General features: G+C 43.5%; 2 protein-coding genes and 2 long non-coding RNA genes across 11 annotated transcripts in view; 2 read left to right on the top strand and 2 right to left on the bottom strand.

Moving 5' to 3' along the window:
- LOC126632727 (putative disease resistance protein At3g14460) overlaps positions 1 to 14,645 on the bottom strand; it is a 234,279-nt gene that overhangs the window by 41,917 nt on the left and 177,717 nt on the right. The gene's annotated exons all lie outside the window — the stretch shown is intronic.
- The window catches only part of LOC126632739 (uncharacterized), a 165,471-nt gene that overhangs the window by 40,513 nt on the left and 110,313 nt on the right, over positions 1 to 14,645 (top strand). The gene's annotated exons all lie outside the window — the stretch shown is intronic.
- The window catches only part of LOC126632738 (uncharacterized), a 53,231-nt gene that overhangs the window by 6,155 nt on the left and 32,431 nt on the right, over positions 1 to 14,645 (bottom strand). The window lies entirely within an intron of this gene.
- Positions 7,286 to 9,957, top strand: LOC126632730 (uncharacterized). 2 transcript variants are annotated; one of them, XM_050303198.1, is made up of 4 exons: positions 7,286 to 7,366; positions 8,468 to 8,623; positions 8,724 to 9,223; positions 9,304 to 9,957. In XM_050303198.1, coding segments are annotated over exons 2-4 (1,155 nt in total). In that variant the 5' UTR covers positions 7,286 to 7,366; positions 8,468 to 8,622. The 2 variants fall into 2 exon arrangements, with proteins under 2 accessions (XP_050159155.1, XP_050159154.1); XM_050303197.1 differs by lacking the exon at positions 7,286 to 7,366 and adding an exon at positions 7,625 to 8,391.

Below are 14,645 nucleotides of genomic sequence, written 5' to 3'. Positions count from 1 at the left end.
TTTTTATAACCCTAAAAAAATAATATAAAAAATAATATATATTAATTTAACAATTTTATACCCCTAAAAACTATAATATATATATATATATATATATATTAAATAAACTATAATAATTATAATAATTATATATACTCGAATAATTATACCCCAAAATATGATGGAATATGATGGAATATGGATGTGCATTAAGGCGCGACATCAGATGATGTAGTAGGATGGGATGATTATCACATGAATACAAATGGTATATGCCTTTTGATTCTTGCCATGTGGAATGCATGATTTTGACTCCTTATGCAAATATGGGTTTGATAAAATAAAGGACATAATTATATCTCCAAGCAAACAGTACAATTCAAATTGATTTGGGATGTGTGGTGTAAGATCCCACATCGCCCAATGGTGTGGATCCTGTAAGCCTCATATGTATATTCACATCTTTACCTAGCACGAGGCATTTTTGGAGCTCAATGGCTTAAACCCGTAGGAACTCCGAAGTCAAATGAGAATGGCGTGAGAGCAATCCTATGATGGGTGACCTACTGGGAAGTTCTTGCGTGAGTTCCCAGAAACAAAACTGTGAGGGCGTGGTCGGGGCCCAAAGCAGACAATATCGTGCTACAGTGGAGTCGAGCTCGGGGTGTGGTGGAGCTTGGCCGGGATTTGACAATTTGGTATCATAGCCAATCGCTCATTGGCTTCGGGTTTCGTAGGAACTCTGAAGTTAAGCGAGAATGGTGCAAGAGCAATCCTAAGATGGGTGACCCACTGGGAAGTTCTCGCGTGAGTTCTCATAAACAAAATCTTAAGAGCGTGGTCAGGGCCCAAAGCGGACAATATCGTGCTATGGCGGAGTCGAGCCCAGGCCGTGATGTGACATGTGGCGTGTGGACGTGTGGATTGGATCAGTTTGGTTGGCAGATTCAAGTGTGGACGTGTGGACGTGTGGCTTTTATCTTGTTTGAAAAGTCAGCCATCTGGAAGATAGGCTTTAGCCTATGCCACAAATCAGCCTCTCATTCTACGTTTGGATTTGATCAGTTTGGTTGACAGATTCAAGTGTGGACGTGTGGCTTTTATTTTGTTTGAAAAGTCAGCCATATGGAAGATAGGTTTTAGCCTATGCCACATATAGTCTCTTAATCTACGTGTGGATTGGATCAGTTTGGTTGACAGATTTAAGTGTGGCGTATAGACGTGTGGCTTTTATCTTGTTTGAAAAGTCAGCAATCTGGAAGATAGACTTTAGCCTATGCCACAGATCAGCCTCTCATTCTACGTGTGGATTTGATCAATTTGGTTGACAGATTCAAGTGTGGATGTATGGCTTTTATTTTGTTTGAAAAGTCAGTTGTTGATGCACAAAATCAGCAAGGACTTTGGTACAACAGAAAGTGTCAGGTTTTGTGACCTTCGCTTGGTTGCTTCGGTCACTAGTGAGGATAAGTACGTAAATGAATAGAGACAAAGAAGCAAACACAGGATGTACGTGGTTCACCCAGATTGGCTACGTCCACGGAGTAGAGGAGTTCTCATTAATTGTGAAGGGTTTACACAAATACATAGGTTCAAGCTCTGGTTTAGTGAGTTCTAGTGAATAGTTTTAGTACAAAATGACATTAGAGATTATTGTGGGAGTATGACCCCTATTTATAGAAGAGAGTTTCTAGTTTTGTTCTGACATTGACACGTGTCATGTTGTGATTGGCTTCTGATGTTGACACGTGTCGCGATGTGATTGGCTTCTGATGTCGACACGTGTCGCGCTGTGATTGGCCTCCTGGTTGAAGGGAAGCTCTTCTGGATCCTTGACGGTATAACGTTGACCGGTGCTCAGTAGTTTCGGGATTGGTCAAGTATGGTACAAACAGTGCTCCCTTAAGTTCCCGAGTGAGGGAAGCTCCTCGGTTGGGGACTTGCAAGATCTAAGCCGCTGAGTAATCACGAAACTTCTAAGTACTGAGGTGTGGTATCGTCTCCACTTGCTTTATCTTTCTCATAGGTAGATGTGACATCTTCTCTAGAAGTACGCTTCCTCCATTCAGGGGTGGTGTCCTTCACCGGTAGAGATGCACAAGGTAATGTATCAATTTCACTTGGAGCTTACTTGTAGTTTCGGGCTTGGTCAAGTGCGATACAAACCTTATAGTAGAAGTCCCCCAAGTCGCCGTGCTAGGAGATCTGTCGAAGGAAGCAACCGACAAGGTAAGCAGTCAGGCTTCCAAGCAAGCAACCCAGGATCAGAGGTTCGACTTCGGCTTCCGGTTGATTGTTCTCCTTCTCCTTGTCTCTCATTCAGCTGCCAGGATAAGGAGAAGCAAATGGATAAGAGATGATATGAGATACTTTTGCTTTTGAAGAAGTAACTTTCCACATGCTTATTCTTGAACTGTGCTAGAGGGTTTTCTGGTTCCCTTCAGCGTATAAGGCCGACTCAAGAATTTGAAGGTCAAAACAAGTCCATCAAATCTAGAGTACGTTCGACCTCGATGATATGGGATACTTTTGGTGTTGACGGAATAATGAATGTGGTATGGAAATGTGTCATGTTGTAGTGATCTGTTTCAGCTCACCGTTGAACCTTCTGCTTCAATCTTTTGCATGGCAGAAGTGGTGTGCAACCTTTGCATTTAAATGGTCCTTCAGAACATTCCTTCATAGTGACTCATCCACGCTTGGCAGCTTCAGTGTAAAGAGCCAATATCTGATCAACTGTCATGAGGTATTTGCCGGTGGAATTCGTGACCTTGACAACAGTTGAGGATGAGTACTCGAGAGCAATGCTAAGTAAGCAACCAGGCAAAGGTTCCAGGCAGTCAGTTCCAGATTGGAGGTTTGATTTCAGGTTCCGACTGACTGCTCTATTTCTCCTTGTCCTGCAGGTGTGGACAAGGACAAAGACAAAGACAGGGAGAAAACATGATATGGGATACTCTTGCTTTCGACTCTGATGATATGAGATACTCTTGTTCTTGGTGTGGCTTATTTGCTGAGTATTTCGAGAGGTTATGTTGAGGGTGCCTTCTCGAATGCGAGAAAGGGTTGAGCATTTTTGCAGGTTTGCCTGTCCGTTGAGGAGGGAGGTCGATGTATATAGGGATTTCCCAATAACAAGTAGTAGTGCTATTCCTTTACCCTTCTTGGTTACAGTAATGTAGTGGGAGCTGCCAGCTTCACGTGTTTTAACTTTGTCAGAGCACTTTGAAAAAGTGGTATGTGGTATCTGGAAAGCTGATGTTACGTGTGAAGATTACAGACAAGCTTTATCTAAGGAAATCTGGCTCTCGAAGTTCTGAGAGTTGTGCCTTTTCGGTTTTCGAACAAGCAATCCCGTCGAGGATCTGACTCTCGAGATTCGGAAAGTGGTGGTACTTCGGTTTTTGAGAAAGTAATTATGTTGGGAGTCTTTTCTCGAATGTGAGTAAAGGTTGGACGTTCTTGCCAACCTGTCTTGCCGCAAAATACGGAGGTCGACACACATAGGGACTTTCCAGTTGTCAAGCAGTGGTGCTGTTCCTTTACCCTTGTGGGTAATAGTAGGGTAGCTGGAACTTCGAAATTCTCGTGCCTAAACTTTGTCAGAGATCTTTGACAAAGTTATATGTGGTACCCGAGGAGTTAATGGTGCATGCGGAGAGCGGTGATTGAACAGTAAGATTCACGTGCTTTCTATTTCATCAGAAATCTTCGACAGATTGCCCGTAATTTTCGCAAAGCTGAGTGTGCATGTGACAGGTGCTGACGAGGCTGAAAAAGCAGGTGTCTCTTCGATTTTTGAGATCGGCCCTCGTGGTCTCTGAGCAGCCCAACTTTTGAGAAAGCAAATGCCTCTTCGATTTCTGAAGCTCCGTCGAGTGCAGATTTTTATAGAGGCTGGCATTAAGTTCCACAGCACACTTGAATCTCTACCAGTAGAAGCTCCATTCTTGCACTTCTAAGATCTTGATTTGTCTGACCTCTTCCCTCTTCAACACATTTGAAAATGTCTGGACCCTCCGACCGTCGTTTTGACTTGAACCTTGGAGAAGAGACAGTCACGCCTTCTCCAGACAACATATGGCGCCCATCCTTCATATCCCCTACTGGTCTTCTTATCGTTGGGGATTCTGTGATGAAGAATGATATGACCGCTGCAGTGGTGGCCAGGAACCTTCTCACTCCCAAAGATAACAGACTATTTTCCAAACGGTCTGATGAGTTGGCTGTTAAGGACTCTCTGGCTCTTAGTGTTCAGTGTGCAGGTTCTGTGTCTAATATGGCCCAACGCCTATTTGCTAGAACCCGCCAAGTTGAATCATTGGCTGCTGAAGTGATGAGTCTCAAACAGGAGATTAGAGGGCTCAAGCATGAGAATAAACAGTTGCACCAGCTCGCCCATGACTATGCTACAAACATGAAGAGGAAGCTTGACCAGATGAAGGAATCTGATGGTAAGGTTTTACTTGATCATCAGCGGTTTGTGGGTTTGTTCCAAAGGCATTTATTGCCTTCGTCTTCTGGGGCTGTACCTGGTAATGAAGCTTCAAATGATGAACCTCCAATGCCTCATCCTTCTGGGGTTTTGTCAAGTACTGAGGCTCCGGATAACCACCTTCCGGTGCTTTCTCTTTCTGGGGCTCTACCGACTGCTGAGACTTCCCCTAAGCAACCTTTGTGAAGGTTCCATTTTGTTTGTTTGTTTTGACTCATGTATATGTACATATTTGTGGCTTTATCAAAAATATTAATAAATAAGCTTTGCTCCATTTCAACATATTGTGTTAAATACACCAAAGCCTTCTTCAGAAAGTTCTCTGAATTTTTTCTTTTGTCGAAACTTGTATTGTTGAAGCTTTGTGAGTGAAGCATGTAGTTTGAGGTAGTGTTCCCTTAATTTCCTGAGTGAGGAAAACTTCTCGGTTGGAGACTTGAAAAATCCAAGTCACTGAGTGGTTATGAGACTTCCGAGTATCAAGGTGCAGTAGCATATGGTGGGAGTCCCCCAAGTCTTCAGGCGAGGAGAGTTGCCGAATGAGGTGTCTTGCTTGCTACTAATATGTCAAAGTAACGAAGCCTTGTTTTGATGTCACCTTTCATAGATGCCTTATCCAAAAATATTTCAAGCTAGGTTTAGCTTTGGGAGGGCCCAAAATTTTTGTGTAGCCCAAAACTGCTCATTTGTTTGCAAGCCCACGAAAAGAAGGGATCTAGTGCCTTTGTTCATTTGTTATTTGTGTGGCAAGCCCAAAGAGGAGAACATGTTTGTGCCCACTCCCCTTTATTTAGTTTTTTGTGAAGCCCAATGTATTCTTGCTGCATATTGGGAGGTAGATAAATAATAACAATGAGACTCAAAGTCTCATCCCTTTGCATGTGTCTTCTTCCCCATTTCCCCGGACTTTGTTCAATATGGCACTGTGCACTTATTCCTTTTGTCCGTCACTTTTGGTGGCTTTTAGCTATTCTTTTGACTTGCCTTTTCCTTTCTTTGCTGGAAAGGTCTTCATGTCCTCGTAAAAATCTGAATGAGTCCAAAGGCATGATGAAGGAAAGTGGGTGTTGGAGCCAAGGAAGGGAAGGAAGGAGTTAACGTAGAGGGTGCGGTAGCTCTGCAATATAACACCATGTTCTGTAGCTCAACTCGCAAGGTTGTCTTCATGAAAATTGTTCCTTAGCTTGTGAACTACAACATGTATAAAGTTGAGAGCCATCGGAGTAGTACAACTCCAGATATTCAGGTATGTTGAGTAAGTGTTCATCATTTTGCTGTTAACCCGTCAGACTTATTGTGAGCTTCAAAACTTCATTTTTTTCTTGTTCAGATCAACAGACTTTCTTCATCAAAGTTGTTCCTTAGCTGGTGAACTACAACATATCCAATTTTGAGATTCATCGGAGTAGTAAAACTCCAGATATTCAGGTATGATGAGAAACTGTGGATCATTTTTCTGTTAATCCGTCAGACTTATTGCGAGCTTCGAAACTTCATTTTGTCGTGTTCAGATCAACATACTTTCTTCAACAAAGTTGTTCCTCATCATCTCTTCCATAACATATAAAAAATTCAGAACAAACTAACGGTTGGATATGTCCAGATATTTGAAACACCGCAGCAGCGTTGAAGCTTGCAGAAATCTGACCGTCGTTTTGTTGGAGCTTCATCACTCTAACTTCCGTCGCTCAAATGGAAACATTTCCTTCGTGAAAGTTGTTCATCTGCTCAAGAACTATAAGATGTCCAAACTTCAGCTCTACTGAAGAAGAGCAGGAGTTGCAGAAATTTGATAGATGGAAAGAGGCGGAAGAGGGAGAGGGAGAAAAAAGGTTGCTTGGGTTGGATTGTATATAATTGTATATCTGTTTATGATAGGGATATTGTGGATGTAAAACAAAAAAGTTTGTGTGCACTCATGTGTTGTTGTACAAGTTCAAGAGAATCTTGGTTGTGTGAACAAAATTTGTTTATTTGCCACAAGGTTTTGTGTTTGGAAAATAGTTTAATAGGTAAGGTTTATTGACTATAGATTTGTGCTTGGGTAGATAGCTTGACTAGTGAAGCTTTGGTGTTGAAGCTTTATAAGTGAAGCTTTGGTGTTGAAGCTTTATAAGTGAAGCTTTGGTGTTGAAGCTTTATAGGTGAAGCTTTGGTTGGCGAAGCTTTATAGGTGAAGCTTTGGTGGTGAAGCTTTATAGGTGAAGCTTTGGTGTTGACACCATAAATTGATTGTGCTTCGCACTATCTTGATGAACATAGTGCGAAGCTTTTGAGATTGATATTTGTCCTCCATTGATGAAGCTTTTGTTGGCACCATAAATTGATTATGCTTCGCACTATCTTGATGAACATAGTGCGAAGCTTTTGAGATTGATATTTGTCCTCCATTGATGAATCTTTTGTTGGCACCATAAATTGATTGTACTTCGCACTATCTTGATGAACATAGTGCGAAGCCTTTGAGATTGATATTTGTCCTCCATTGATGAAGTTTTTGTTAGCACCATAAATTGATTGTGCTTCGCACTATCTTGATGAACATAGTGCGAAGCTTTTGAGATTGGGAGTTGAATCCCATTGATGAAGCTGCTGTGTTCCCCCTTCCCTTTTTCTTTTTTTTTTGGATTTTTTTTTTTTTTTTAGGGGGGAACTGAAACATTTGAAATTTGAAACTCCTTAATATTAGAAGTTTGAAAATTCTCCATGTGGGGCTTTCTCATGGTTTGAATTTGAATTTTGAATGTTAATAGCCATGTTGAACTATATATAAGAAGGATAAGTTTCCATTCTTTACCTTACCTTCATTTGCTCATCTTGTAGTGATTTTTGAAGACAAAGTGCTTTTTTCTTGAGAGGGATTCTAGCATTGCTTTGCTGCACCATCTTCAGGTTGGTAGTCTTCTCCACTACATTGGATGTTTTCCCTTTTGTTGAATTGTTGGAATGTTCATGTATTTTGTGACGAACATAATCAACTGGTTGAGCTGTTCTTCATGCCCTGTGAGCTTCCTTATGTTTTGATCCTTCATGTAGTAATAGAGTTTGTTTCTGTTTGTTGTAGATGTCGGAGTCTGGAAGCCTTAGTGATGAGGGCTCCCCTAGCTCGGGCTCTAGGTTTGAGCCTGCAATGTCGGAGTCTTCATGGCCTTTGTTAGAGTCTTGTACAAAAGAAACGTTGGATGATCCTCACAATTGTCAAACCTTAGCCAATATTGGTTATTCCTCCATGTTAGTGGGTGAGGGGGTTGTTTGTGACACCATACCCATATGTCGTTCTGATCCTCACAATTGTCAAACCTTAGCCGAGATTGGTTCTTCCTCCATACGAGTGGGTGAGGGGGTTGTTTGTGATGCCATACCCATATTTCGCTCTGAGTTCACAGCAGACCATTTAGAAAATAACTTGTTAGATAGCGAAAAGCAGCTTGAGGCCCTAAGGCAATCATGTAGTATCCCCCGTAGTGTAGGAATACGTTTGGTGCGTTGTGAAGAATTGCCTTCGGAGCCGCCCAAGGGTCATGTTATGTTCTATACCCAGACATTAGTGACCTTGGGGGTAAATTTACCTTTGCATCCGTGGTTACAACGAATGCTGGCTTTTATTGGTTATGCACCTGGGCAACTCAACCCTGGTTTCTGGGATACCTTGATCGGGTTTTATATTATTTGGATGGAGTGTGGATTAGGTGAGCCTTCCTTCCATCAGTGGCGCTACTGTTATAAGATGCGCCTGGTGAAAACATGTACTGGTTATGCTGAATGTGCATGTCGGAGCGAGAGAGAGCGTGCTGTCTTTAATAAGAGAAAATCGTACTGCACATGGAAGAAACGTTGGTGCTTTCTTTACAATGATTGGGAGCATGCTAAGGGTGTCACGCCTGAGCGACGTGTTCCTACTCACTTCCAGACTGTAGGTTGTAATGTATCCATTTTCTCATTATTTGCTATTGTCGTGATTTTCTCTTGCTTCTAAGATTTTTCTTCATGCAGTGACACGAGGCACCATCAAACTCTCCGGACAGGAGCTAGCTGATGTAGAGAAAGTGCTGAGGGTGCCTAAAGAAGATAGATACTTGGGTAAGCTACGTCCCTTGTTTCGAAAGTACGGTTTCCAGCCCTTAGTTTCCGAGTGCCAGAGACGAGCGAGTAAGTTGTATCCTCACTTGATCCTTGTTCTTCCCTTTTTTTTTTTTTTTTTTTTTAGATATATAATGTGGTATTCCTTACTTTGATTTTCCTTGTTCAGTGGAGAAGGTGGGCAAGAAAGTGGAGACTAGCACCAAGAAAAGGAGAGCTCACATGTTAGTTCCTTCAAAAGACATCCTGTTTCACAAGGAAGCTCGCAAGCATCGAGTGAGACCAATTATTATAACTAAGTCTCGAGAAGAAGTCCTCAAGGTTGCTGCCTCGAAGAAAGCTGAAGCTGAGGCCATTGGATGTGCTGCTGCCATAGTTGCCGGGGAAGATAGGCGATTGCTGCCTCCTCTTCCTACTATTAATCCCATCTTTCCTCCAGTTAGGGAACACATTGGGCAGGAAGGTGATCCTAGTTCTAGCAGCAAGGGTAAAGATAAGGAAGAGGTTGGCAGTGTCCCTTGGAAGGATTTGAAGGTTGCCATGCGGCCAAAGGACTTTGGGTATATCAACAATTGCCTGGCAGGGCGTCGATTCACTTTCGATGAGCTCGGAGAGCCCTTGGCTAAAGATGAATCGGATTGCGACCGGATGTTGAAACTGTCTTCATATGTGAGTGTTACTTTGTCATTCCCCTGTTTTCTCCTCTTTATTAGCATTATTTTAGTGGTGATGATTGTCTTGTCATGCAGGTCATGGCTGAGTATCACGACAGACTGCGAGAGGCTGAGCGGTGCAAGGTGAAATTGAAAGAGAATAAGCAGCTTGTGAATGATGCCAGGAAGACGAGCAAAGCTTTAGCTGAGGCCATCCAAGTCAAGGATCAACATTTTGAGAGTTTGAAGAGGCGGAATGGTGAGAACTTGAGACTCAAGGTACAGTTGGAAGCGACTAAGAAACAGTTGGAGACAACTATGCTCGAGGTTTCCAAGGTTAAAGGGGAGTTGGATAGTGCCTTGGTTGAGGTTTCTGAACTGAAAAGTAGTATCCCGACTGAGAAGGAAGCTGCTGTGAAGGAGTTCTTGGGTTCCCAGGCTTTTCTCCATGTCCTTAGACCTCGTTGTACCCGGGAAGTTCATTTTGAAAAAAGAAAGTGGATGGCTGTCCTTGATCGTTATGATGATGGAAGCGTTCTTCGAAAATACCGTGAAGAAATAGATGAACATCATCGAAAAGGTGAAACTTTCGACCTTGCAGTTTATTATAGCAGTGCAGATGAGTCTGGCGATGAGGCTAGTGCTGATGAGCAGAGTCATCAGGGTGATGATGAGTTCGGAGATGCAGAAAATGGCGGTAGGACTCAGAGTGATATGATCAGGGGTTCAACCTCAGATGAGGAGGACTAGACGTGCTTTCACTTTCTGCATGTACTTTACTTGCACTAGTTTGTTGTTTGTATGGCATGTGCCATGTCATAAGCTTGAGAGTTTTTTTTTTTTGTTTTGTATGTTTATGAGTGTTTGTAGTATCAAGCAAGTGTTTGTATTATCAAGCTTCAAGTGTTTGCACTATCATTGATGAATGTTTGGCTATGTTTGCATAGATCATTTATACAGTCTTGTTGACATATACTTAGATTTTATTTTGTATTGGAAACATGTGCGTTGAAGCTTCAACACTTGAGTGTTTCATTGCTCAGAATGTAAAAGAGTTTAGGGCCGGGTTGGCTAAATCACCTCTTTATTGAATTCATACCAAATGGTCTTTGTTACATAGGATGCCGAACGGCTGTAGCTTAACACTTGTACAATGTAAGTCTATTTGTAATAGTACTTCAAGTGGTCAGCATTCCATGGATGGCCAAGGGTCTTGCCGTCGGAGCTTCTGAGCTTGTAGGAGCCAGGGCGGCTGATGCCGACGACCTCGAACGGTCCGTCCCAGTTAGGACTGAGTGTTCATTCACTCGGGACTCTATCACATAGTAATCTTTTCTTCAGTACCCAGTCTCCCACTTTGAAAGAGCGAGGTTTGACCCTTGAGTCGTAGTAGTTGGAGATTCGCTGCTTGTAGGCGACATTCCTCAGGTGAGCCTGATTTCTGTGTTCCTCGACTAGATTCAGGTTGAGGGTGAGTTGCTTGTCGTTCTCACTCTGTATGTAGTTCTGGATTCGGTATGTTGCTTGCTCAAGCTCAACCGGGACAACTGCTTCTGTACCAAAAGCAAGTGAGAATGGAGTTTCTCCTGTGGAAGTCCGATATGAAGTGCGGTATGACCAAAGAACTTGAGGTACGAATTCTGGCCAACAACCTTTAGCTTTGTCCAAGCTAGTTTTCAGAGTGCGCTTGATTATTTTGTTAACGGCCTCGACTTGTCCATTAGACTGGGGATGGGCTGGAGAGGCAAAACATAAGTTGATGTTGAACTTAGAGCAGAACATCTTGAACTTCTTGTTGTCGAACTGCTGCCCATTGTCCGTGACTATCGCATTGGGAATGCCGAATCTGCAGAGGATGTTCTTCCATACGAAGTCCTCTATTTTTCCCTCAGTAATGGTTGCCAAGGGTTCTACTTCAGCCCACTTTGTGAAGTAGTCAACTGCAACGATTGCATAGCGGACCTTGCCTTTCCCTGCAGGCATTGGGCCGATCAAATCAAGTCCCCATTGGGCGAAGGGCCAAGGGCTGATCATAGGAGTGAGCTGCTCGGGAGGGGAGTGAGGGATAGTTGCGTAGCGTTGACACTTATCACATGAGCGAGATATTCTGATGGCATCTTGGTGGAGTGTTGGCCAATAGTATCCTTGGCGAAAAGTCTTGTGTGCTAGGGATCGAGACCCAGCATGATCTCCGCAGACTCCTTCATGTATTTCCCGAAGGACAATTTCCGCCTCCGCAGGTGTAAGGCATCTTAGGTATGGCAGGGTAAAACTGCGCTTGTAGAGTTGGTCATTAATGATCAGGTAGCGGGCAGACTTGTATCGGATCTGCTTAGCTTGGACTTTGTCATTTGGGAGGGTGCCATGAGCAAGGAATTTATAAATTGGGGTGATCCAACTATCCCCTTGTTGTAAATTGCATACTTCCGCGACCATGGTGCTTGGTGCTGCCAACAATTCGACATGAATTTTTCTCCCAATTTTGTCTTCCACTGCCGAGGCGAGGCGAGCCAAAGCGTCCGCATGACTGTTTGCCGCTCGAGGAACTTGGGTGATCTGGTAGTGGAAGTGCTTGAGCAAAAGTCGCGTTTGCGCAAGATATGCTGCCATGGAGCTATCCTTAGCATCAAAGTTGTTTGTGACCTGGTTGACCACTAATTGGGAGTCACTGAAGATATCAATTCGTTTAACCCTGAGGTGCTTGGCCAAACGTAAGCCTGCTAGAAGGGCTTCGTATTCGGCCTCATTGTTTGATGCCTTGAATTTGAAACGAAGAGCGTATTCCATCGCCACGTTGTCGGGGGTAGTGAGGACTAATCCTGCTCCGCATCCCTGTTGGTTGGATGAGCCATCAACATACAGACTCCATGCTGGGGTTGTTGATTCTATCCTCTAAGCTTCCGATGGTAATAAAACTACTGCTTCAGATGTGGAAGCAATGTCAACAGGATATGTGAAGTCGGCGATGAAATCTGCTACTGCTTGACCTTTTTCGGCTGGTTTTGGTTGGTAGGAGATGTCAAACTCACCCAATGTTATCGCCCATTTGATCATTCGCCCAGACGTGTCAGGACTCTGGAGTATCTGTCGAAGAGGGTGATTGGTAAGCATGATGATGGCGTGTGCTTGGAAATAAGGGCGAAGTTTTCGAGCAGACATGACCAATGCTAGAGCTAATTTCTCAATGTTGGAGTATTGTGTCTCTGCATCTTGTAGAGCCTTGCTAGCGTAGTAGACGGGTCTTTCAACCCCACTGTCCTTTCGAATAAGAACAGAACTGACTGCTGAAGCCGAAACCGATAGATAGATAATGAGAGTGTCACCAACTTCTGGTTTGGAGAGCAGAGGGGCTTTACTCATGTACTCTTTGAGGTTCCTGAATGCCTCAGCACATTCCTCCGTCCATGTAATGTACTTTTTATTTCCTTTGAGTGCTTTGAAGAAAGGAGCACATCTGTCTGTGGCCTTAGAGATGAATCTGGTTAAGGCTGCCACCTTACCAGTAAGGCTTTGGATATCTTTTGAAGTTACGGGCTCTTTCATGTCGAGGATTGCTTTGATCTTTTCGGGGTTAGCTTCAATACCTCGTTGGCTAATCATGAAGCCTAAGAGTTTGCCAGAACCCACGCCGAAGGCACATTTATTGGGGTTCAACCTCATTCAATACCTCTTTAGAATGGTGAAAGTTTCAGATAGGTTGGTGATGTGTTGGTCAGCATGTTTGCTCTTGACTAGCATATCATCAACGTAAACTTCCATGCTCTTCCCAATCTGTTCGGCGAACATTGAATTGACCAGTCTCTGATAAGTTGCTCCTGCATTCTTTAGGCCGAAAGGCATGACTTTATAGCAATACAGTCCCCTGTCAGTAGTGAAAGCCGTGTGTTCTTGGTCTGAGGGGTTCATGAGGATTTGGTTGTATCCTGAATAAGCGTCCATGAAGCTCAAGAGCTCACACCCTGCCGTAGAGTCTATAAGTCTATCAATGAGAGGAAGAGGGAAACTATCCTTCGGGCATCCTTTGTTTAGGTCGGTGTAGTCGACACACATTCTCCACAAGACCTTTTGAAGCAGGAGACTTTCCTTGGTCGGATTTTTCTTAACAAGGACAACATTTGCTACCCATGTTGGGTAATTGACTTCACGGACGAAGCCTATATCCTTGAGTTTTTCAACTTCTGCTTTCATCGCCTCGTATCGCTCAACATCATAAGATCTTCGCTTCTGTTTTACTGGTTTGGTCTTGGGATCGATACTCAAGTGGTGACAGATGATATCGGGAGAGATGCCCGGCATATCTTTATATGACCAAGCGAAGACCTCGGCGTTCTCTTGCAAAAATGAGATCAGCGACAACCGAAGGGGTGGTGACAAAGTAGTGCCAATCTTCACCATGCGGTCTGGATGGTCTTTGGAGATAGAGACATTCTCTAACTCTTCAGCGGGTTGTGCTTGCTGGGTGAAGGAGTCATCTCGAGGGTCGTCGGATTGATTGTTGCCATCCTGAAGACCCGATTTGGATTCATCTGGACTGGTCTTTACGACTTAGTTATGTATAGAGAGAGTCTCCTTGGGGACAGACAGGTGTTGTTGTTTGACTGAAGTGTTGTAACATGATCGAGCACTAAGTTGATCTCCCCTGATGTACCCATTGCCGAAAGGGGTTGGAAACTTCATCAACAACATATGTGTGGATACCATGGCCTTGAGATCATTGATGCATGTGCGCCCAAAGATGACATTGTATGCCGTCGGGCAATTGACCACTAAGAAGTTAGTGGTAATAGTAGCTGTGTAGGGGCCTGTACCAATGGTGAAGGGTAAGTGTATACTCCCTAAAGGTTGCACGATATCGCCAGAGAAGCTTATCAGAGGAGAAATCGAGCGATCGAGCAAGTGTTCAGCTACATTAAGTGCCTTGAAAGCTTCAGCAAACATGATATTGACTGAAGCACCTGTGTCTATCAGGATTCGTTTCACATCAAAATTTGCTATGTGAGCTTCCACGATCAGTGGGTCATTGTGAGGGTAGATGATACCTCTTTCTTCCTCAGGGTAGAAACATATTGGATCCCAGTTAGGCTTTTGATACTTGCCTCCTCTGATGTCTTCCACGTGAAACACTTGATGGCCAGGTCTCAAAGTTCGTTCACTACTTTTCATGGCCCTATTGGAAGATTCAGACATGGGTGTACCGCCGCTTATGGAATATATCACATTCACCTGGCGTTGGTTACGGTTATCCCTCTGAGGGTGAATGAGGAACTGATCAATTTTTCCTTCACGTGCCAGAGCTTCAATATGGTCACGGAGGATAATGCACTTTTCACTATCATGGCCATTATACTCGTGGTAGCAGCAAAACATTCCCGTGTTCTTCGTGGACTTGTAATCTGGCTGTCTTGGCTTTGGTTTTGGTATCAGGTGAGCTATACTGG

The sequence above is a fragment of the Malus sylvestris genome, chromosome 8, assembly GCF_916048215.2.
Source record: "Malus sylvestris chromosome 8, drMalSylv7.2, whole genome shotgun sequence".
Taxonomy (NCBI): Eukaryota; Viridiplantae; Streptophyta; class Magnoliopsida; order Rosales; family Rosaceae; genus Malus; species Malus sylvestris.
Note: the sequence above shows the minus strand (reverse complement) of the source record. Positions and strands in the feature narration are given on the sequence as shown.

Coding starts and splice junctions, on each gene's coding strand:
- LOC126632730 (XM_050303197.1), top strand. CDS start 7,704: ATGTTAGTGGGTGAGGGGGTTGTTTGTGACACCATACCCATATGTCGT. Junction 8,624..8,723: donor CGAGTGCCAGAGACGAGCGA/GTAAGTTGTATC, acceptor TTCCTTGTTCAG/TGGAGAAGGTGGGCAAGAAA. Junction 9,224..9,303: donor TGTTGAAACTGTCTTCATAT/GTGAGTGTTACT, acceptor CTTGTCATGCAG/GTCATGGCTGAGTATCACGA.